General features: G+C 42.9%; 1 protein-coding gene across 7 annotated transcripts in view; it reads left to right on the top strand.

Moving 5' to 3' along the window:
* MRTFB (myocardin related transcription factor B) overlaps positions 1–24,813 on the top strand; it is a 261,518-nt gene that overhangs the window by 183,158 nt on the left and 53,547 nt on the right. For 6 of the 7 annotated variants that reach the window (XM_059154986.1, XM_059154981.1, XM_059154985.1 and 3 more), the window contains 3 exons: positions 19,732–19,797; positions 21,815–21,870; positions 23,047–23,122. In XM_059154986.1, coding sequence (XP_059010969.1) covers positions 19,732–19,797; positions 21,815–21,870; positions 23,047–23,122 — 198 coding nt within the window. Of the gene's footprint in view, positions 1–1,317; positions 1,749–19,731; positions 19,798–21,814; positions 21,871–23,046; positions 23,123–24,813 lie in introns of those variants that run through there. The other variant, XM_059154983.1, reaches the window with a different exon arrangement.

Genomic DNA, 24,813 nt, shown 5'->3' with positions numbered 1-24,813 from the left:
AGCCCCGGAACCAGGGACAAAGGACAGAATCCTCATCCAGTTCCCATCTGTGTTTCAGTAGGGACAGCAATACTGGGCTTTTCTGGCTTTGAAAACGTAAGCCTTTCTTCATCCCGCAGAAGGATCATGTCAGATGCACACTCAAAATGTATGGGTATTTCTATTTTGAAGAGAAAATGTGCTTCCTTTAGAGAACATTTCATCTAAAATCACTGACTATTGGGCATGGATGGAGGACTTCTTTAGAATTTTGAACAATTAAGTTTTCCTATTGCCGCTTCTCCTGCTTTAATTCATGTACTTAATCGTGCAACAAGTATTAATTGAGAACTAGTCTTCCAGGCACTCTGGTAGATGTCAGTTATAAAAAAAAAAGTGAACCAAACGTAGCCCTCATGGAAGCACATTCCATCTGCCGCTCTTAACAACCTCGCATGGCTTTTCTGGGCACCCTTTCGCAAAGGTGCATACTTTGAGCCATTTCAAAAAAAAAAAAAGCTTCTTTTTGGCAGGAGCTACGGGTGGACATATATTCGCTGGGGCTACAGACAGGCTTGTCTCCGCATTTGCCTGGCGTTGCCATCCGTAGAGATTTCCTCCCAGCAGCGTCCCTCATGTTCGGGGGGGACAGCAGTCCCTGGTGGGCAGGAGGGTGCCTGTGGCCGAAAGCCCACGTGAGATCAGACTTGGGCTGGCCGCTGCTTGAGTCAGCTCTGAAACAGAAGCTCTCTTGCTGTCTCTGCCTTTAATACAGGGGAGGGAGATTTTTCCCTCGGAACAATCATGGCGATGTTAACTCGGTCAGCCGACTAGTGGCACAGAGGGAAACTGCCGCTCGGGTCCCGACTGGTGACGGCAGAAAGCCGCAATTGCAGTACGTTTCCCTGTTACAAAGAGCCCTGGCTCTGCCAGGAGGAGCCGGACGCCACAAAAGAACTTGGGGAGTTCAGCGTCCCCGTCGTTAGGCAGTGCCGCTGGTGGCTTGTGTATGCAGCGCGGTCCCTCCGCCCGGAGAAGACCCGCTTCCTTCGGATGCCCTAGACTGCGCCGTGTGTGCGGCGGGAGAACTTACTGAGTAATGAATGTGCTCGTCTGGCTGATAGAAAGTATTTCCACAGCCTGCGGGTGTGTTTATAGAGAGCCGGCGAGAGACCACAGGCAGCAATTTGTCTTCTTAGGTATCAGCAAAGTCTTCTCTTTTAACAACTACAGGATTTATTTTTAACTGCTTGACTCAGTGTTTGTCAGATGATTCGGACCATCAAACTGCAGCTGGAAGGACCCAGCGCGCGGGGGAAGCTGGAATGGCAAGGGGAAGGGGGCTGGCTGGGAAAAGGGGTGGGATTTCAGCATCGTGCCTCTGGGGCTCTGCCTCCCAACGTGGGAGAGAGTTTAGGGCTTCCAGCAGCACGAGTGTATTTGCGGGTCAGGCTGGGAACTGAATGGGAATGGCTGCCTTCGGCTGCTTAATGACATAATTGCCCAGCGACCGGGGTCTTGTGAGGAGGAACCCAGGATCCAGGGACGGGGGACCGGGGACCAGAGCGTGCTGAGCGCTGGTCTCTGCTGCTCAGCGTATTGCGCTTCGCTCCTGCTGGATGCTGCCGGTCTCCAGAAGCCTCTCACCATGATCGATAGCTCCAAGAAGCAGCAACAGGGCTTCCCAGAGATTTTAACCGCTGGGGATTTCGAGCCCTTAAAAGAAAAGGAATGCCTTGAGGGGAGCAACCAGAAAAGTCTCAAGGAAGGTCAGTGTGTCTGTGCACGGGGGCACAAGCGCCCAATCCGTGTTCCCGTCAGCCAGGCTGAGCGTGTCTGTCTGCTGACCGTGCTGTGTGTCTGCTCTCTGTTCGCTCGGGTACCTCACGCGTTCTAAGTTCTTTGAAATGAAAGCTTAACGCCGTTCTCGGTGGCTCTTTCTAGCTTGCGGTTCATTAACTGATAGAACTCCAGGGATTTTGCAATAATTAATACGGGAAGGGGACTTAGGAGGCCAGTCCTCGTTTCAGGGAAACCTTTCCAGGTTCATTTTGTATATTCTCTCATTCTTTCCATTTTTTTTTTTTTTGGCCCCCCACCCCCACCCCCCGGAGAGGCCACTTCCTTTTCAGTAGCATTCAGGGCGCTGTTTGTTTTAGGTTTACAAATGCATGATTCCCGGAAAATTAATTTTTTTTCCAATTGACATGTTTACGGGGTTTATTGTTTAAAACCAGGAAGGTAGCTAGTGCTTTCTTAATGATATCTTTAAATGGTTGGTTTAATTGGTCGTAATGCACATTGCATCGTTTTGTTTTGTTTTGCTTTTAAAAACACATTGCTTGGTTTTGTGGTCTTTTAACAAGGCAAAAAATAAGCTTAAGGATACTGTCCATTATTTTTGGTGGCCACTGCACAGTACCTCCCTGACTGATTGGAGAAAATGACCAAAGGTATGAGCTGTGCTGTCCCCTGTCGTGGCACATACCGAAGAGTGGTCAGACCAGTTCATGTGCTTTACTGAGGCAGCTGGAGACCAAGGGCCGTGGTTTCAGAAATTCGGGATCTACAGAGATTAAGTTTTTCCTGAATTTGAGATAATGAAGGTCACCCCCTCTCAATGCGTGGTTACTTTGGAATTTGATTTTCTAGGGCTCCTTGGGAGGAAAACAAAAGCCCAGGGTAACATTTTATCTGCATTCAGCTCCTGCCGATGTCAGCCACCCCTCACCTCTCACTCGCCCTTGCTTATCTTGGAGACCCAGAGAGCACATCTGGACTTACCTGCCTCAGTAGCAGTTTGAGCTGCTTCTTCCAAAAGGATATTCCTCTTTTTTTCTCTCTCTCATTTAGACTATGAGAATGTGATGATAGAGATTGTTACAGATTTGAAAGATAAGAAGAAGAAACAATAGTTGGACTTTTTAGAGTTGAACTACTTCTGGGTATGGGCAGAGAAAACATCCAGGTCCAAATAAACGACACAATTAAGTATAAATAGCTGTTGCCAGGAAGCAAACAATGGGGTGGCCTCTCCTTGCTCACAGCAAGCCTTCCTGCGGATTCCTGGAGAATCAATACCGGTGGAGTTTTTAGGACACGTTCTGGAGAGTCCCTGAGGGAGGTTGAAGTTTTTAAATCATTAACTTAAAAAAAAAAAAAAAAAAAGAGTTAATTATGTATGCATCATTGAAGTCATGGCCAGGTGTTAAGCTCCCGGTTTGTACCTTACATTTGAAGCAGGGAAAGAAACAGAGTCGTCACAAGCACGGAGTAGGATAAGGAGCAGGGAAGCAAGGATTAAAAATAGGAAGCCGGCTAGAAGCATGAGCAGCAAGGACAGCAGAGCAGAGCTGACATGATTACGTAACGTATGGGTTGTTTCCCTAACCCTTGCGACCATGCCTCCCATTTATGCTTGTGTGATAGCCGAGTGTCCAAAGGGCCCGAGGGAGAGGTACTGGGGATCGGGTCCCAGCCGCGCCATTCAGGAGCCCCGTGACTCTGGACAGGTTCACTGCTCCGAGCCTTTATCTCCTCATTTGTGGAACGAGAAGCAACATGTACTTCACACTGTGTTTATGAGATGCCCAATTTGATGCCACTTTGTCGTCCCTCTGCTTGTCTTTTTTCAGCCCTTTGTTACTTTTCCTTCTACTTAAATTTTCATTTTTAAAATTCCCTATAAATTTACAGCTATAGAGAAATATTCTGTATGTTACTGTCATATAAATTCATATAAAATCACATAAATTCATACATAGGGGCACCTGCGTGGCTTAGTCGGTTAAGCTTCTGCCTTTGGCTCAGGTCATCATCTCGGGTCCTGGGATCAAGCCCTGCGTTGGGCTCCCTGCTCAGTGGGGAGTCTGCTTCTCCCTCTCCCTCTGTGCCCCCCCCATGCTCACTCACGCTCTCTCTCTTCCTCAAATAAATACAATCTTTAAATAGATAAATAAATTCATACATATAAAGAGGTAAGGGAAGAGAACTTTCATATTTTAAAACACTCCACAGAAATGGTTAAGTGAAATCACTCTTACGACAGTTGCACTGACCACGGTTTTGCTTTACGTCCCTCCACAGATTGTGTTTCTACCCATTTTCCACTAGAGATAGGGCCGAGAGAAAAAACAAACAAAAACCCCATAGATATCAAGGATGATCTGTTATCTCCCCATTAGTGATGCCAAAAGAGAGATTAGACCTGGGTTCAATTAGAACAGAAAAAAATAAGAGAAATTTTGCGGAAAGCACTTTTTAAAAATTTGGAGTGGCATAAAAATAAGGTGATTCGTGTGCAACAGTGGGACTCCTCTAATTGTGTCGCTGACACAGCCTGCCAACAAGTCGCAGTGGTCAGCGTAGCAGACTCGTAGAACACAACACTGGGATTGGGGACAGTCCTCAGTGAAGCTTCATCTGCTCTTAGGCCATGGACCATACGTTCATTATATTAATCCGTGAAAGTTGATTGATATAGCAGTGGTTGTGGAAACACCTAAACACACTAGAGTCTAATTAGATCCTGTGCTATTGGTCAGAAGAGACAAATGTACTAGTGATTATTAGTGTCCAATGGTTGATGCCTTGTGTGTTAAGGGACGCCAAAATATTCATTATATTTCACATCAGTAGTGTTTAGTCCTCCACTCCTTTTTGGCAACATTGGTTTGGGTTTGTTTGAAAGAAGAGTCTGTGCAAATTTTTTTTTTTTTTTTTTAATATCAAGAACGTAAGTTTCCAGGTAGTGAAGGAAGGCTAAATTTTGGTCCATTCGTTCTAACCGCATGGACACAGCTTGGTCTCTCTGGTGTTTCTGACGTGTGTCTGCTGTCAGGGTTGCCAGTCCAGCCCACTGCTCAAGAAGGTGCCCTGTTACTAACTTACATTGGGATATTTTAGAATTCCTGTTACTGTTGACAGTGCTAGTTAGCCAGAATTATTATTAGGGGGAAAGCAGACTTCTATTAGCAAATAATCATGGGCTTCAGAAATTTCTGTGGCACCTCAACAAGAAAATTTAGTAATATCTATCGAAAATTTAAGAAGAAAATGTTCCAAGTGTGAACAGCCTCTGAATAGTTGTCATCCCATACCAAAGAATTGTTTGGATAACAAAGCCTGTTACCTCACAGTTTTGTTAATGCTTGTATAAACTTTCTGATAAATACCAATCCATGTGTGTAGTGGGAGAATTTAATTATTAGCTGCTTTGGGTGAAGATAGCAATAAATACCATGAATTCTTGGGGCGCCTGGGTGGCTCAGTTGTTGAGCGTCTGCCTTCAGCTCAGGTCATGATCCCTGGGTCCTGGGATCGAGCTCCAAATTGCGCTCTCTGCTCAGCAGGAAGCCTGCTCCCCTCCCCGCTCCCCCTGCTTGTGCTCCCTCTCTGTCTGTCTGTCTCGCTCACTGTCAGATAAACAAATACAGTCTTTTAAGTAAAAAAATAAATATCATGAATTCTCCTGATCAAATTCAAGATAGAGAATTCTCCTTAGACTAGTTTACTTTGTCAAAGCAGCAGTATGGAATCTTCACTTTTGGCGTGTCCACAATAGAAAGTGAACATTTCTAATTGCATTCAACATGGATGAAATCTAAATTTAATTTCTGGGTCTAAAACTAGGGATGGATAGTAGAGAACACTGACTTGACAACCAAAGAATTAACAATTAGAAAATTTGAGGGCGAATCACAGAAATTGAGGTGATTTAACTCAGATAAGTGGTTTAATCTGAGTTATTATTAAGATAATGAAATATATAACACCAGTGCTACCAGGTAGTTATAATTAAAGAGGAAAATGGTTGTTCACTTTAAATATGTCTCTTACAGTGAGAATAAAAACCCTAGAAAGAAAACTGGGCTGTGTATTATTTTACTTTGACTAACACTTACTGTTGTAACAAACAGCCCCAGAACTCAGTGTTTTAACCAGAGGGCATCTCTTGCTCAGCACACAGCCCAAAGCGGATTAGACTGCTGCCCTAGTCAGCTGTCCTCTGAGAAGTGACTTGGGGAATCTGGGCTTTTCATTGTGCTGCTCAGCCCATGGGTGTGGGAATAGGAGGAAGAGTTTCGGAGTTGGGGGCCACATTCCCACTTCTGTCCCCGGCTGGTAAATAACACTTGAGATAAAGTATGTGACAGTCTGTGGTAGCCTGCATAGTAAACAGTGGAGTAGATTAACGTGGTGTGCTGGGACATGGCTGGAGTAGGCCTTTTTAAGAAAAAGGTGCACATTTTTCCAAAGTCTTCTGAGCCAACTAGCCTGGGGGAAAACAGATTAAACAAATACCTTTACCAAACTACCCAAACTTTTCTACATGTTGGAAATTATCTCATACGTACTCCACCGCACTGTCCATTAGCCACATATGGCTGTTTAAAATAATTAAAATGAAATAAAATTTTTAAAATTCAGCTCCATCATCACATTAGGCACACGTGGTTCGTGCCTGCCATGCCCAACAGTGCAGATTATAAAAAAATACACTTTGTCAGTGTGGAAAGTTCCGTGAAAGACAGCGCTGCCGTACCCTCTCCCCTCCACACCTCTGCCCACCACGTTCCTCTCACCCCAGCTTTGCAGGTTCAAAGTCGCCGAAAACTCAGTCCCGGTGCCATTTCCTGAAGAACGTTGCTGGACGCTATCACCTGAAAACACTTTCTTCTCTCGGGCGTGTTCTGAGTAACTCCGTCTGCATCTCTTCTTCACCTTTTACCTTCTGCCGCGGTGACATGCATGCATTTTTGTCTTCACTCTTACACTGTAATGATTTGGGGGATGGAATCCTCATGTGGATCATTTTTGTATCTCACCCCTAGTGTCCTGCATGTCATGGACACATTAATATTATGCAACAGATTACTTAAAGAGTATTATCTGCCTCTCTGCCTTCTTGAACAGTATAATCGGAACTCCTCCCTTCAGATACAATTTATAATTCAGTTATAAACTCATAACCCCCTGTGGGATGCATTGGTGCCTTAAGGCACTGTCAAGGTGTGTAAAATCACTCATCCGTGCACGGAATGATCCCCAGATCATTACTAGATGACTAGCGCTGTTATTTATGGGTTGGTTTTTGCCAAAACCTGGCAGTTCTCCCTTTTCTGATAGGCTGCTTCTAAGCTTCTGTGAAGTAAGCAACAGAGTAACAAAATGGAGTAGTGAGATGGTGATTGTGCTGTCCGCTCAACCAAAATACATTTATTGAGCTGCGGTGGGAGAAAGGGACAAGTGGGCAGTAGAAATAAAGAAAGCTACAAAGCCTTCTCTGAGCAAAAAGCACTTGAGTTTTGCAACATCTCATTTGATTCCTCTGGGAATTTTTTCTTTCTTCGGTTCTATCAGTGTTCTACAAAATTCAAAGTGTTGTATGTGAGGTGTCACCAAATTAACATTTTAAAAAAATAAATCAGAAGCGTATGATGTGGTCCTTATAACAAATTAAAATAACATATAGGTATGAAGGAAAAGTAAAAGATCCCTCTTCCCAGGCATGATTCAGTGTTTAAAAAAAAAAAAAAAAAGGGTGAATGCTCTTTTTGAGATGAAGTTATATAATTTAATTTTTTTATTAGAAATAATTTCATTGTGCAGAAATTTGAGTACTCAGCATCATGCCAACATACAGGGAGTTCACAGCCTGAAAAGTGAGCAACTAAATGATAACATAGGAGGTAGAACTTGCACATACGTAACAGAGAGCACAGGAGAAACCCATGTGTACTTTGGTCCAAATGAGAGGGTGACACGCCTGCAGCCAGCCCTCTGTCATGTGCTGTAGACCTGTACAGCCTGCTACGTCCCTGGCAGCTCCGGTGGGCCTCCTTTTCCCTGGAAACAGACTTCTCCAGTTTTCCGTCACCTTTAAGCGCACCTCTGTCTACCCGTTGGCTCCTGCTGGGAACCTCAGTGGGACTGATGCCTGATCTCCGCCTCATAACCTGCCACCAGGTCCTGTCACCAGATCTGTCAGCTCGACCTCAAAAATCTTTCTCTCACCACAGCCTTGTTTCACCACAGCCACTACCCTTGCCTGCATCCCCTTCCCCAAATACGGTCTTTACGGGGGTCTTCACTCAAGCGGACGGACGTGGAACTGCCTCCCAGTCTCGCCCCACCTACTCAGACCCCTCCATGAGGGAGGCCAGGCCCTTCTGTCCAGAAGCAGGTTACACTTCTGTCCCTCCATCGCTTTCTTCTCCCAGCATGCCTCTCCCTCCCCACCCCACGCTAGTTCATTGGCCTGACAGGCTGCACCCCTTGCCTTCCTCTGCACGGTCATGTGCAGTCTCTGTGACACAAGGACAGCACATAGGTCAGCCCACTTCTCTGTTCTCTCTTGTGTTGGTGAGCAGATTACTGTGTGCATGTGTGTATGTGGGTAACTAGGTAGGTACATGCACGTGTGTGTGTGTGTGTGTGTGTGTGTGTGTGTGTGTGTGTGTGTGTATCAGGCCCATTCCTGAATCCACACAGTGGGCAAAAAAGCCAAGCTATCAAGTCAGGATCAGGAACCTCAAAAAAGTAGCACCTGCTAATTGGAAGTAAATAATATTTCACAGCTTTCCTGTTTCATTGTCAATTATCCTTTTATTCAGAGAGGCTGCCTTGGGCATTTATGTTAAGACCTTTCTGAGTCTTTTATGCCACATACATCTTCTCATCTTAGAAGAATTAGGAAGGAGTTTTTCCAGTCAGCACCTTTACCTAGAGCTACACACTGAAATTCTGATGCAGCAGTGGAATATAGAATTTCTGATTGCCTCCAAAATAAGAAAAATAGTATCTTCTCTCAGAACCATAGACACTAACAAATCTAGAAGTTTGGGTGCAGAGCCAGCATCATCCTACAGATAGAAATCAATTGTCTCTAAGAAACAAATCAATATTGTTTTAACCTCTTCACATTGCTGGTGATGAAGCAGTTAAGTGGTTGATTTTGCTTTTGAAGCGCCTGTTATTTGTGTTACACTTGCTTTTATGCCACTGTGTACTTTATTTCCATCACTTTTTAACCAAACGAGATGTTTAAAATGCATATATGTATAATACCCTTCTGTACGGCTGCCACAGACTGTGTCAGGCCCTTGGCTTGACATCACGTTGTCACACCACGAGAAGCATACTTTAAATTCATTCCAACTTTTGACAAAAAGAAGGGAATTTGTGTGAAGGTATGATCGGTTTAAAGAAACATGCCCCATTTTTAGCAGTCTGTTTCCATGGTAACAGAAGCAGCAGCCAACCATGGAGTTATCAAAGTGCCTGTAAATTTCCAAGGCTGAGTGTTGGAAACATTGTTTTCCTGACCTCATGCTGCAGATTAATTCAGGAAAGCTGTAGTGTGTGAGCTCGAACTGTTAGCATTCTCATTTTGACTTCATTTTTAATTCCTAATAGAGGGTAAATGGTGCCTTTTAGACCGTGACCTCCTTGCCAGCAAGTGTAGAATTCCAGAGTCTGTACCCCCTGCCTCTCCACATGTCCCCCAGCCCGGTGGACTTCCTAAGGATACAGTAGACGACATTGGAAAGAAAGGTAGTATTTCCTATGCGGCCTAAGCCCAACTTTTTGAAACGCTATTTTGCATAGTTTTTGTTTTAAGTTTACTTGATGCTGTCTCCCTTTCTTAAGTGGAAAACAATCATAATATGAAAACTCCCACTCAAAATGCTGTTTGCTCTTCGGCCCGTCCGAGGTGTGGATTTCTGGGCACACTGTGTGGCTCTGCTTCCGCTCCAGAAAGGAAGTGCTGGTGAAGGGAGCTGACTTCATCAGCGCAGAGAGTGTGGCTCTCACGAGACAAACCACCATTTTATTTTGGGCCTCTTTGTGTTCTATTTTGTGGAATCACTTAAAGAAGAACCTTATTTTAGAACTGGCAGATTTGACCCCTGAAAATACCACCAGAGGTCTGTGACCTTTGGTTGCTACTTTTTATCCTTTGTGAGAGTGCTTACGTGCTTTTTCCCTTCTTTAATGGATCATGAATTTTACATTAATTGTGAGTGGCGATGAAAACAAATCAGCGTCTGCCAGTTTTTCATGGCTCCCTTTCCTCCCTTGCCCTTCACCTTCCCTTACTAATCTTCTTATACCCTTTAAAGCAACATAATTGGACTTGCATCTTGTGTTCTACCTCCGATACTGACTCAACAATACCCTGAGCGTCAAGTTCCTGCAACAAAGTGAAGCAGTCTTGGTTCTGCCCATGATAAGCACTTTCCCATAGGAAATTCTTCCATTGACTTATTCTTAAATTTGACATGACATTCTCTTTCTTTAGAAAATATAACTTCAGGGCACCTGGGTCGCTCAGCTGGTTAAGCAGCTGCCTTCGGCTTAGGTCGTGATCCCAGAGTCCTAGGATTGAGTCTCGCATTGGGCTCCCAGCTCTATGGGGAGTCTGCTTCTCCCTCTGACCTTCTCCCCTCTCGTGCTCTTTCTCACTCTTTCTCAAATAAATAAATAAATAAAATCTTTAAAAAAAAAAAAAAAAACCTCTGTTATATACTATAAGTATACTACACAAAATTAAAACATGTTTATTGAAGGGTCTATATTATGAGCGTTGTAGAAGGTGCTAGAATGTAGAGCTATCATCTAGAAGGGGAAAGAGAGGCCAAAACAACTCCAGCAAAACGTAGAATTTACCGTGACAGGGAATATAAAATGTGGCTGTTGCTATAGTTATCACACCACAGAAAGATGACATCATCATTAGTGGTCCATGAAATTATGGTGGTGGAGGGCTAGTGAGAGATGAAAGAAATGGGAAATTTGATTATTGAGTTACTAGTTTCTTTTCTTTTCTTTTCTTTTTTGAATTTATTTATTGGAGGGAGCAAGACCAAGATAGAGAGGACAGGAGGAGCAGGGCGAAACAGGCCACCCACTGAGCAGGGAGCCCAATGCAGGACTCGATCTTGGGACTCTAGGATCATGACCTGAACCGAAGACATTCGCTTAACCAACTGAGCCACCCAAGTTACTAATTTCTTAAAGTCTGTTTTTCTGCCCTTTTTTTTCTTTTTTGAGGTAAAATTGGTGAAACCTCAACTTAGCCATTTTAAACAGTTCAGAAGCGTTCAGTATATTCACCGGGTTGCTCAAACACACCTCTAGTTCCAGAACATTTTCATACCCCCAAAAAAGCCTGTGTCCGGTAAGCAGTGCCTCCCATACCCACCCACCCCCATCCGTCCCAAGTTCCTGCTTGACACCCGTCTGAACTCTGTCTCTGCATTTCCCAATTCTGGATATTTCACATACGTGGAACCATCTACTGTGTGGCCTTTGTGTCCTCCACGGAGGATAATGTTCTCCAGGCTCATCCGTGTCATGGCAGGTGTCAAAGCCGCGTTCCTTTTTGTGGCTGAAGAACATTCCATCGTGCGGACAGGCCACAGCGTTTACCGTTCATTCGTGGCAGACACTTGGACTGTTCGCTGCTCTGCGCGCGCACGCGTGTGTGAGTGTGTGAGGAGGAGCCCCCGTTTTCCGTTCTTTCCAGTTCACCTAGAAGTGGAATTTCCAGTCTGCGACTCTTCTTCTCTAAGACTTTGTATAATGAGCTTTAGGAAGAACTGCCAAATGTTCTAATTTTGTATCTTGTGGTCTTTTCTCTGATCAGAACGATAAAGTTCAGAGCCAGTGAGTGACTTGCTAGTTTCCTGACTGACTTCTGTCCCCCAAGCTGTTGCCATTATTAGTGGGAGCATTTCGGTAACAAACAACTGCGTTTCTCTTTCCAACTTGCTCTTCACAGTCAAACCTCCTTCTTCACTGGCCTCCAACTAACTTTTCCTTCATTCCTCTCACTTTCAGCAAGTCGCCTTCTTTCCTCCTCCTCTGAGAAAATAACAGCAGTCGTTGGGAAATCCCTGGACATCCCAGACCAAATCTAGATCGCAGGCTTACCCAATCCTCTTTATCCTCCTGTTGTCCTAGAGGAAGTATCTCTTCACAAAAGCGGTCTTTGTGTTCCCCGGAACCCCTTCAGGGGACCTACGGCCGGGTCCTGTCCTGTGCCTTCTCCTTCAAGTCATTCATTCCCGTCCTCCCCCTCCCCGCTCCTGTGTCTCGATCTCAGTCAGTTATAAACTGGCTCGGGTGTTTTCCAGCTCAAAATTCCACGCGGCCGAAGCTTTTTGCCTTCTCTCCTACCCTCCAGAGCAACATCTTGAAAACATTGCTTCCAGTCACTTCATTCACACGCGTGCCCCTGCTTTATTCCGTAACCTCCTCCGGGCTGCCTTCCGTCCGCCACTCCAAGCAGTCGCTCCTCGTGCGCTGAGACCTCGGTGGGTCATGACCCCCGCTGGAAACATGCTACACACGCTCTCCGGGCCCCTCCTCTTCATAGACCACTTCCTCCACCCTCCTCTGCTGGATCTGCATCCCCTACCTGACCCACATGGGGGCTTGTCCTTGTTAACTTTCCTGGGAGCGGAGTCTCAGGCTGCTTTTGCCTTATCTTTTCTATATTTTCTAGCTCGGCGAACACTCATGGCTTCTAATGCCACTGAAGTGATGACTTTGAAATTTCAGTCTCCTGCCAAGACTTCCTTCTGAAATCTGGACCCACAGAGCCAGCTGTCACTTTGACCTCTCTGCCTCCAGTTCACACATGGCCAGGACTGAGCTCCCGAATGGCCAGCTTGAGCTCTTCGTCTTGGTAAATGGTCTGCTCAGGTGCTTAAGCCAGAAATCCAGGCGTCGTCTTCCTGGTCTCTTCCTTCTGGAAACACAACATCCAGTCTCTTACCACGTACTGTTGATTTTAGTCTAAATATATCTTAAATCTGTCTGTTACATCTCTCAGCTGTGTTGAAGGAGGAAAAATGAGATGTCTTGTGCTTAAGGTTTCTACCCAGGAACATCAAGAAAAATTCTACCAAGTTTATAAATAAATAGGAGGTTTGCAAGGGACAGCTTGAGCGGGGCTTCTGACAACCACCACAAATATCTCCCCATTCAGCCAAAAACCTGCCCCATCACGCTCGCTCATGCTTTTGATATCTTTTGGTCCCTCGCTGCTGATTAATTTTATCAAATTTCACCATTATTTTGGCACAATATTTGCCATTATTCTTGGGTGAGTAGAAGTGATCTTTGTTTTTGAATTTAAATCAAGTTACCTTAAAACATGATGATGTACATTGTGGGGGAAGGGTGGACAGAAGGGCACTCCCTTACCTCGTAAGTGGGACTATAGATTGCTCAAACCATTTGGATTGCAAAGTGCCTCTATCAGAAATTTAAATGCATGTTCCATTATCATACATTTTATGTATATCATCATCATCATCATCATGGGAAGGATACCCAAAACTGAATGAGGACAATCAGTGCAGCATTGTTGATAATAGCAAAAACTCTGCAAACTTTCATACATATGGTGATACATCCATATGTATACATGTACATTCATACAGCCAATAAGAAGAATGAGCTAGATATTGTGGGGCTTTTTTTCAAACAAATCATCAACCTCCGTGAATAGTATGATCCTACCCCGTGTATCTCCTTTGCATATTTTATAAGCTGGAATATTCGCCAAATACCCTCTGGGGCCATAAACGTTTCACAGTGGTTACCTCTGCGGAGAATGCTGAGAGTTGCAGAACGGGATGGACTGACTTTCACTTTTCTTCTGAATGCCTTTATTATGTGTGTGTGTCACTTTTATCTCAACAAATAAATAGAGAAAAATTCTCATAAAACGTAGATTTTTAATGGAGGCATTGGTGGTGTGGTGATGTATTTCTGAGACCCAGGCCCAGAAGGAAACCTGTCAGCAAGTGGCTGTTACCCTCTGACTACAGAAACCCATCCACAGCAAAGAGCTTTAAGCATGTGAATCTTAATGGAATTAAATTTTTTAATCCTCCTGATAGTGGAGGAGGGCTGTGTGTATGGGGGCTGGGGTATATGCAGAAAATCTGTACTTCCCTCTCAGTTTTGCTATAAACCTAAAACTGGTTTAAGAAATAATAATAAAGTCTTCAAAAACATCCTTACGGTTTTATATTGGGGGAAAAAAGCAGTGGTTACTTTTACCAAGTTACCTGAAGCAGTAGTGGTCGCAGTAACGGTGTTAATCACCACCACCACCTCTTTAAACATCCACTTTTAAGGAAAAGGAAAAGTGTATCAGTCTTTTGCTCTCTGAATATAGATTTTTTCAAGACTTGAAATTTTTGGCCTTCCGTGGACTAAGCAGGTGTAGGTGTCAATTTCCCTGCTGAACCGCTGCTCTAATAAACCCCTGTGACCCCGACTGGATGGGGCCCTCAGATTTCATTGTCCTGTGATACTATGTGGGGGCCCGTTACTCCCTCCCGTCCTGTTCAAAAGATAATATGAAGGTAACATTGTCTTGTATTTATAGGATCAGGCCCCTGATTTAATGCAGTTTAAACAATACATAATCAATTTTTGCCAAGTCCAATCACTTTTTTCTCTTTACTCAAACATCTGTTTGAAAAAAAATTAAATTTAAAAACAGAAACCGGGGCTTGTTTTTTTTACCTAATACTGCCTTCAGAGTCAAGACAGAATCAATTCCAGAGTGTTCGTTCGTTTTCCATCGTTGCTGTCGCCCCTGGTTTCCCCAGCCTTCACTTGACTGCTCAAATCTTGGCCTTTATTTTTCAGCCCTCACGATTCTGCAGTCTTTTCTGCCTGATGTCCTGCAGTGAAATAACATACACTGAGTCCTCTAAACTTTCAGACAGCTGCTCATCTCCCCTCCCCTTCTTAGCCTGCCCTCCTTCTTACCCCATAACTGAAACCAGCTATTTATAAAGAATTTCCACGACCATGGCTGACTGCCACACTGCTTCCCAGAAAGGGTCATTTCTGCCTTGTTTTTATAGTATACAGTCCTCAGCTGTCCCTTTGCAAAGCTCCTGCCCAAAACTCTGCTTTGCTATGGTTTGTTCGACTTGTTCTAAACTGCCGTCTGTTATTAAAATGCTGCATAACATGGGTCTTTTTTTCCCTTTAGAGTGAAAAAGCACTTTAATTATGTCATATTACAGAAGCATTTCAAGTATTATACATATAGAAACAAAAGAGAAAGGATATATCACCATGGTTCAGAAAGCAGCTGAGAATCTTGAAGTGGGGTATAAGTATTATGTGAAAGATATTGCATTTTAAGGGTTTTTTTCTGTAGGAAACTAATCCTGAAGTTTTGTTCTAAAGGCAGTTTGGTTCATTTAAGAAGTGGAGGAAAGGAACTAAAAGAAAGTACTCTTTAATGTGTAAACTATTTGTGATGCCAAATTAGAGGGACATTTCCTCTTTAACATTAGATAATAAGCTCCCTTTCATTCTTTGGAATGGTGGTTAAAAATCAGATTTTTGCATTTCTTTTCTGGAAAAAGAACAAGTTGCAAACACTTCTGTTGATCAGTATTGTTTTTATCTGTTGTGGCAAAGAATAACGTGAAGTAGAATTTTCAAAATAAACTGAATTTTGGAACACTGAAAAAAATAAAATTTTTTTAATAATTGTGTTTCTTTTTCTTTCTTGAAATATTGAAATGGAAAAATTCAATAATTGATGAAAAAAGGGTCTTTCTCTAAATGAAGTGGATATAAAGTAGTCCATGTTCATGGTCTCACACATCTTCAGTAATTTCAAAAGATGCTGGTTTGTGCATGAAGAGATTAGTCTCACCACTTCATGGTCAGACCTTGTATGGACCACATAAGGACTTTCTTCCTTCTAGGAATTAAACTCACTGAGTTTAAACTTACGGATTTACTGGGCCCATGTGTTGGATTATTTCATTTCTACCTTTTTCAAAAGATAAAGACATTCTTTGAAAATGTTCCCACATGAGCAGTTGTAATGCGAATTCAATTTTACTCTATTATTACTATGTCCTTTGTTTCCTGAAAGGATGAACCACTCACTATTTTGAACTACTTTTTCTCCCTCAGAATTCTCTAGATTTACACATTTTCTTATCCTGCATGTAGTATTTGCAAAATGGCCATGGAGAACCCTCGATTTTAGTCAGTTTCCTAGTAGGGTGGAGGCCATGGATGAGGTACTGGGATGGAGTTGCTCAGTAGCTCAGTTGATCAGCTCACACCAGCGCCAGGAAGAATGCTGTCAGGTTCGGTTTTCAGACACGAGGCCATTGCCCGGGACACTGGTTTCTCAGGCAGCTGTACGACCACCTGCCGCCACCACAGGAAAGCACGCCTGGACCAGCGTCTGGGCTTGTGTTTGCGGCCACAGAAATGCTGTCTTATCGACACGTGCAGAATGTGTCAGGTTTTCCAGAGACCAGCCGGCATGACAGTTTCCTCCTTTGTCTTAAGAACGACAACTGTGCAGCAGGCCCTGCGGTGGTCAGCATCGTGGGCCTTCCCTGTCTCCATGGGGACATGAGTCTGTCGCCTGCCAGGGGCCAGGAAGATGCTCTCCAGGCTCAGTTCATAAAGGCCCCCGAGAACCCCGAGAAAGCATCTTGATCCCACAACGGCAGACGGCTCCCTGGTCGTTAACAGAGTCAAGTCGTCCGTCTTGAGGGCCCCGCACCCCTTCACTGTCCAGGTTGAGCACCGCTGCTTTCTCCCAGCTCCAGTGGTTGGAGGACCGTCACACAACCTTGTCTTTCCTGGCCTGGACGTTCTGCCTTCGGGGTGCAGATGTAGCCTGTCACTTCTTAAACATGAACTCGTGTGCTGGTTTGATGAGTGGCAAGTCCTAAAAGGCAGTTTGATCTTTCCCAGAACTGTGAGTCAGCCCCTCTGTATACTTTTTATAACCAGTAGTTATTCTCAGGGGAACTTCGATCAGGTTGTGATTGATCAGGTTATCTTTCCTATGGGCCAATACGGTAATTGTGTTTTTAAAGTGTTAAAACCCAAAGTGGCGGTGTACCCGAGTCTCTCTGCAGGGCCTGGTGCCCGACACTCAGTATCACGTGTCCCGCGTGCCCACTTTGTGCTGCAGTGAACCCTAATCAGTCTGGGTCATCAGTCTTAGCCTGGCTAGCTACTTGTGCCTCTGCCTCCTCATCCATTCCTGGTCATGCTGATGGCTTCGCTTTAAAGCACACCTTCCATTCTTAGCTGCTGCTCCTGCTGCTCTCGGCCATGCGTCCCAGATGTGCACCTTGCAGCCAGTAGCAGACCCCGAGTGGGTGGGCCCTAGTCCGCGAACGTGCCTGCGGGTGGGCTGCCTGCCGCCCCAGCTGCAGTGTGATGATTGTGCATCTTGGGAAAATTCAGTAGGCAAGGGGGAGAGAACTGATTGGGCAGCGTATTCTCCTACCTTCCCAGCAATGTGACATAGGAAGCTTGTTTTGCCACATAGGAAACCGGATGGAAGACACAAGTGGTCCGCGTTCGGTGTTGGTTTGACTTGAACGTTGGTGACATGCATTCACTTTGCGTGTTACCCTCGCGGTAGCACATGCCCTTGCATGTCAGCATGAGAACGTGGTTTCTAGTCCAAGGTGCTCGAGCTGCCGGCGCTGCCATCACCGTGCATGGGTGCAGCTGCCGGGTGTGCGGTCAGGAGACACTTCCAGGCTGCCGGGCCGTTGTCATCACTGTTGGTTTGCACATGAAGTTGTTGCCAACCTATCCGTCATTTCGAGATGCCATTTGCCCTAAAAATATGTATTGTGTTTGACACATTTGTCTCAAGTATGGTGCTTCGTTTGCTTGTTTTAAACCAAAGAAGGGGGCTGGTGATGTTTGCGTTACCCTTTCTGTTTGACACCTTTCTTTGAGGACTCCCTTGTGAGAAAGGAAGGCTACTCCTGCTAGAGATGCGTCAGCGGACATGGACCGCCGGGTTCCAGAAGTGTCAGCCTTTGAACTGGACATTGTTCTCACCCTTTTCTCCTCTCAGTATTCCTCTTGTTGGGATTCTTTTTTTTTTTTTTTTTTTTAAGATTTCATTTATTTATTTGACAGATCACAAGTAGCGGAGAGGCAGGCAGAGAGAGAGGAAGGGAAGCAGGCTCCCCGCTGAGCAGAGAGCCTGAAGTGGGGCTCGATCCCAGGACCATTTATCACGACCTGAGCCAAAGGCTGAGGCTTTAACCCACTGAGCCACCCAGGTGCCCCCTCTTGTTGGGATTCCTGAGTGTGACCGTCTCAAACTCAGACAAGCATTTATTAGCTTTAGCATTCACAGAAGAAAGTTAGAGTGCGCAGGCATCTGGGTGCTATGCTATGCACGGGTCATCTCTTTGGGGTTATTTTTGTTCCTGGTAAAGTACTGCGATGGGAACATACTATCCTCAGTAAGCTATAAGTTATCAGGGAAAAGATCTTTGTGTTAGAGCATAATTGATTCAAAGTAGCACACACCATTTTAGTCCTGAGAAGCATGTGCATATATTTTTTTGACCCATTAAATTTTTCTTTTGCTTCACGTAATAGAATCTTGGGTCAGTTGCTTCGATTCTAAATGGGACGTCAACTGATGCTTTGTGATCCTACGGCCCCCAGAAGCAGCAAAGCAATTTTTTTTCAGTATTTAATAAAGGATGACCTTCATATCTAACAGTGAATAAGGAGATGTGTTTAAAAGCCATTTTACAGTCTAGACTGTTTTGGAAGTCTGACTAGGCTTGTGCTCTGTAGTTGGCACAAGGGCGAGCAAAAAGCAAGGATATGAGGGCTGTGGGCCCTGCATCTTTAGCTGTTGGGGTTTATTGGAAGTAGGAGCCATTGTGTTCATTGCATTTGAGCCTGGGTACGAGACTGCTCTGAGCTAGCCTCTTGTTGCAGCCATCACCCCCTCACTAGAACATTCTCTTTCTTTCTTCAAGAAATACATGAAGGTAATTTTTTTTTTTTAAGCATCATGACAACCCTTACTCAGACCCTTAATGAAGCTCACCTTGGTTTTCATCCACAGATAAAACCATAAAAAGCAAAATAGAAACTTAAAATTGAATGTAAGGTAAACCAAGGAAAGTAATTTTCAGAGTTACTTCATGTATTCCTCTTGTGTGAAATTGGCTCATTTTCCAGATTTAAAGAAAAAAAAAATAGATGCTGGGAAAGGAAGCTCGAGAAATCGAGGGGGAAAATTATTTTTATTAGATTTGGCAAAATGGACTTTTAAATTTTGTGATGTATTCTTCATTCCCTACAAGTTCTAATGATTCATTTATTCTTCATTAAAATGATATCAATTGATTTCAGCTTTTTGAGAACTTGTAGAATGAGACATGGTGTTATGTTTGTGCAAAGATTATTAAACTTTAAGCTTTTAATGTAGAAATTTTCCTTTGGCTCATTAGTAATATCTCACAGGTCTAATTTTTATTACAAATTTGGTCTTCATTAGAGCTATTTAAAACTCATTCCAGATGGCACAAGTCTCTCCAAACAAGTCAATCTTAAAATAAATTTTTGTTATTAACTTACTTTAAAAAAAAAAAACCCAAATTAATGTAAAGGAATCCCACATTTCTGTTTCTACCAATTAGACTATTTTATTAGTAAGTCTTAATGTATACACCAACCACTTTGGCTTATTGGTTTATTGGCTGAGGTACGTTGTGATTGCAAACAGGTAGAAACTACACATCAATTTCCTATCAGTCCGACGGTGCCAGGTGGTATCCTTACTCAGTTAGGAATAGAAGGTGTTTAATAAAGCTTAGTTGTATCCCCCCTGGGGCTTGGCGAGTTGGATCCCGTCCTTGCTCATAAACTCCAATGGTGATTCTTTCCTTTTCACAGTGCTCCAGCTGAGGCTGCAGCAGAGGAGGACAAGGGAGCAACTGGTGGACCAGGGCATCATGCCACGTAAGATTTCAGCGCCGCTGTCACCTCCAGGGTGACGTAGCACAATGCACGTGCCCGAGGAGAGCCTGGAGCACACTCTGCTTTGAGCTGTGTCCATTGGGTCCATAATACGATTACCACACGTGCTGAGAAGGAAAACCAGGCATCAAAGTGCCAGCCTAAGAGAATCATCTCAAATACATTCTGAAAGCCAGATGCAGCTTAAAAGATGGACCTGAATTCTGTATTACATAAAGAAAACTGGGAAACCGGGTTAAGATCAGGTCTTACTTCATGCATGAACATTTGTTTTAGTTTTGAAATAATTGAAGTCATCTCTACGTAATAGGTCTGCTGTTACTTAGACTTGCAAAAGTAGGATGATAAAATTAATTAAAAAGCCTCGTTCTACTTTAATTCAAAATAATTACCTTTGATACAATATAGTGTCTGGTCTGGAATGAAGGGCATCTCAGTTACAGGACTGATAAGCATTCTACTTACAATTAATACACCCTTTCTTGCCCACATACACCTGACTTCCAAATGTCTTGATGCCTCCTTCCTTCATTTTTAAAAGTTGATTAATTTTAAGAATATTTGCCCATTGTCTTCTTACCTTTACTCACTAAGTTGGGAGGTGATTTTATATTTTAGAGGGGAAGATTGGTTGCTTTGGTGTTAGGATTATTTATATGAGTGTTTATCTAAAAATTGATTTCTCTAAAAAGTAACTTATTTGGCTTTAAAAGACTAAAGAGAAGTTACAAACCATACTTATACTTCCCTGTGGTCTGACTCATTGATATTAACCTTTTTTTTTTGGTTCCTAGAACAATTTTTCTCTGCAGTAGATATTTTTCCCAGTAAAATTTTTTTTCTGGATTACTATTAATTATCTAAATATTTTAAATCTCATATTATGATAGACACAAAAGCTGGGTTGGTAATCTGCCAGACTTCTCTACCACTACATTCCTGATGATGAACCGGTCAGATAGTATCGAATTAGGATATTTAAGACACCACCACTAGTCCTCTGTTAGGAGCTGGTCCCTAGTCAAAGCTGTTTGGGCTGGGGAATCTTTGCAGTGTCAAGTGCCAGAGCCGAAAATAATTCTGCCAAGTCAAAGCAAAGGCCAAGTTTTGGAGGTGACAGCCCAAGTAAGCATAGCCCAAATCCCATCCATGTTATCTGACTGGTTATAAGTAGATGTACACACAAAAGATTTTGCAAAGATAATTGATAGAAATACTATAGTAAGTGATGTTTTAGCGAAACACTGCTTATCCTCATTCTGGGATTCTGGAATATTTAAAGTACTAATAGTTAACATATTAAAGAAACACTATGTCTTTAGAGTAAGCTGTATTGTTATACAATAGAAAAAGCACAAAACTTTCTCATTCACAATTCTAGATTTCAGTTCTACTTTGACCACAATCTAGTTGTTTGACTTCAAGCAGTCCTTGAACCGCTTTGAGCCTTTTATCTGTCCTGGGGCTAATACCTACCTTGCAAAGTCTCTGTAATGATCAACAGTGTACTTGTGATGGACCACAGTGCATCGGGCTAGGAGCACATGTGGTCACAGTATACGGTAACTCAGCTCTGCTCAAGGGAAGTGCAGAGTGCCCTCGTGTTCAAGATTAGATCCTAAGGACATTTGGGCTTTTTCCATCATCTTATAGGATCACTAAGAGCAAAGACCTGTCAAGGAATCCCCACACAGTTCCCTTGGTGATGGTGATTTAGCCCAACTGTTGGTTGGAACCATCTGACCTGGTATTTGCATTTTCATTGTGTATACAGCTCTATTTTACTGTTTACTTGTTTTATTTGTGAAGACATAGCTTTCATTCTGAAACATTTAGGTTTCCAATTTCGCACATCTCCTAAAGGAACTAGTAATAAACGGAACCATAGATACAAACTAATAAGATGAGGAGGGAACATCAACATAACGTACCCTAACGTTTGACTGAAATATTAACACCTCTGTCTCTGCTCCCGAAATGATTCCTGTTCTTTTCACAGCTTTGAAGAGCCCAGCTGCATTCCATGAGCAGATAAAAAGCTTGGAACGAGCCAGAGTAAGAAATTCCAGTTTCAAATGTTCTCCTTCTCTGCTTCTCTCTTTTATTTTAAAGTACCTGTCGGCAAGTAGCAATCTTAACTTATAAATATTGTCAATAGAGAAAATGCAGTGTATTTTCAGGACATGTGGTGTGCAGAGTAATATATTCTCAGGTAGTTTTATCTTGGGAGTTTGTAGAAAATGCATGACGTTCAAATTTTGTTCTTTTAAGACTTGTAACTAGTTTTGTCCATAAAGGACAAAGCACACCTCACTTTGTTGCTTTCAGGGCATACCAACAGTTTTTAGAATAATGATGGAGTAGTTTTGCCATTTACAACCCTGGCAGACTAACAGCCCGGTCTTGTCCTGACTTCCCATCTTTAGGTAGTTTCTTGACTGGGTCCGTGGTAGCTGTACCTTTGAAGGGCAGGAGGATTTGCTGAATAAAAAATGTAGCTAGGCTCAGCCCTGCTTCACTCTTTGAGAGGTCTCTGTCCTATTTGCACATTGATTTCATGTTTATTATTTTTCTCTAAAAGGACCCTTGTGCACATTCGTTCTTTTTCCTTTAGGGAAAACTTCTATCATGCAATACAAAAATAAGAATGTTCCAAAAATTCCATAGGAATTTTCCCAGAACTCAGTGATAATCTCTTAGCATCTTATAAAACAGAAAACCCATTTGAAAGCCTTATTGTTCAAGTTGAGAATTCTTCTGAATAAGAAAATATCATCAAGGATATGAATTTGCCAACAAACATACATTAGGATTTTAAAGAAATTTGTAATTTAGGTGGATTTTTCTGTGTCCTGAAGTGTAGATGTTTAGCTATTTAAATGATCAAAATCTGCTGTCTGTTTAAATTATAAGCTTTTGCCTTCTCCAAGTTTTAAAATAAAAGTCTGTAAAGTGCTTACTTTATGCCCGCGTGCACTTCAAATCCCTGTTACAATTTTGAAGGCTGCAATTTAAATTATGTATTGGATAATAGCTTTTCAAAGTACTAATTTCTACTCTTTACTTCCCAAAATCATGACCAAAGAGTGTACAATTTATTTAAATGGAGTACCTTGAGAGAAAAATGTACAACCACAATAAGTCATAAACAATTTATGGTAAGACTTTCTCTCTCTCTCTCTCTCTCTCTCTCCCTCTCCCTCTCTCTCTCTCTCTTTCTTTTTTTTAAAGACTGAAAACTTTTTGAAGCATAAGATTCGGAGCCGACCAGATCGTTCTGAACTTGTCAGGATGCACATTTTAGAAGGTAAAATTTTTATTTCTGCTTGTTTTGCTGCATTTTATCAAGAAAAGAAATGAGAATTCCACCACTGCTGGGTTTTTTTTTTTCCACTTTAATAACTTTTCACCCAACAGACTGGCATCCTCCAAATTGGATAGCAACATGAAGACCCTAAGCTAAAATCTTATGTTAGATACGTAGGGAAGGGGCATTTGAATCTCCAAATAACCAATTTGTGGACTCTTCCCCTGCCAGCTGGTGTCGTAGATGTCTCTACCATCTGTTCTGGTCCAGAGAATTTCTTCATCAGTGAGGAACATATGTCCATTAAGTCAGTGGCCACGAGTAACCCTAGATTTTCAGCTACCAGACCCTGTTACATACCTGTACAGTGCCCACACCTAACGTCTTGTGTTTGTTGCTATTTACCCACAACAATCCCTCTTGATCTGACTGTTAACATAAACACCCTCCACTCAGCCCCCAGGTTTTCTCTATGGTCTGGCTTCATCACCTGTGAAGTGATGGCAGGGACAGTTCTCTTCCAACTCTGGTGAGACATGTGGCTCAGGCCAGGATATTTTTCTCTCTAAGACCATATTTGAAAGCTGGCTTCCCCACTATAAGTTCCCAAACTACATTTTCTTTTGTTGTTTGCTTCTCTGACTGATTTATTACTCAAGACCAGAAGCTTGACCCTGTGATACTCTTGAGTGTGTTCAACCCTGAGATGATACAGAAAGAATCTGAAAATTTCTCAAAAGATTGAGAGACAGTTCTCAAGTAGAAGGACTATTATATTTGTTCTTCTGGCCTAATGATAGAGTCAATATTAGAATTACATTGGTATTACAAAGCAAAGTATTATATCGTGGTTCAACATAAGAAATAATATCCTAAAGGTCAGACATGTCCAAAAACCTTCTGGAAGCACTAAGGTTGCCCTCATTTGAAGTGGTGGTTCCTTGGCTGGTGAGCTAGACACCAGAGACCCAACAAATGAGCCAAATGGATTCCTGCCTCCATGAAGCTGACATTCTGATGGCACAGACAGATGATAAGCAGGCAAAACAGATGAATCACAGATTGTCAAAAGTGCTCGATTAGCAAGAGATGGGCTGCTATGATAGGGACTAGGCACAGGCTGACACCACAGTAAGGACATTGTAAAGAAACTGCAAGATCAAGTTGAGATCTATAGCCCGAAGTAGGGTCTCTTTTACTCCAGAGAGTCTGTGATTATGGGACAGTCTTTCTATCTGGGGTGGGAGGTGAGAGGTCTGTGCCTTTCACTGCTTTCGGTTATATTCTCAGCAGTCCGAAGGACTAGGAGCCTTTCCAGAACGGCAGCGGTAGGATCCGAACAGCTAGCATTTATCCCTGCTATCAGGGGGGTAGGCAAATGTACCAGTAAGTTAACTGGACAAGTGTCTCCTTCGGTGCCTACTTGACCTATACCGGACATTTTTTGAAGGAACAATGCTGTTTCAACTTGCCTTCTAACTGTAACTGGCTTTATTAATACCATAAAACCAAGGCAAATACAGTTAACTATCCAAAGGAATCATATTTGCTTTTTTAAAAAAGATAACTCAACATTTAAAAACCTAATCGTGTATATGAATGAACCATAAGTGATGTTTTTAGGACATCTGTTCTCGAGTTGGGATTTTTGAAATAAGAAAGAATTTATCATCAGTAATTTAAAAGAGAAC

This window comes from Mustela lutreola, chromosome 17 (genome assembly GCF_030435805.1).
Source record: "Mustela lutreola isolate mMusLut2 chromosome 17, mMusLut2.pri, whole genome shotgun sequence".
NCBI classification, from domain to species: Eukaryota; Metazoa; Chordata; class Mammalia; order Carnivora; family Mustelidae; genus Mustela; species Mustela lutreola.
The sequence above is the reverse complement of the archived record's forward strand: the minus strand, read 5'-3'. Positions and strand labels throughout refer to the sequence as shown.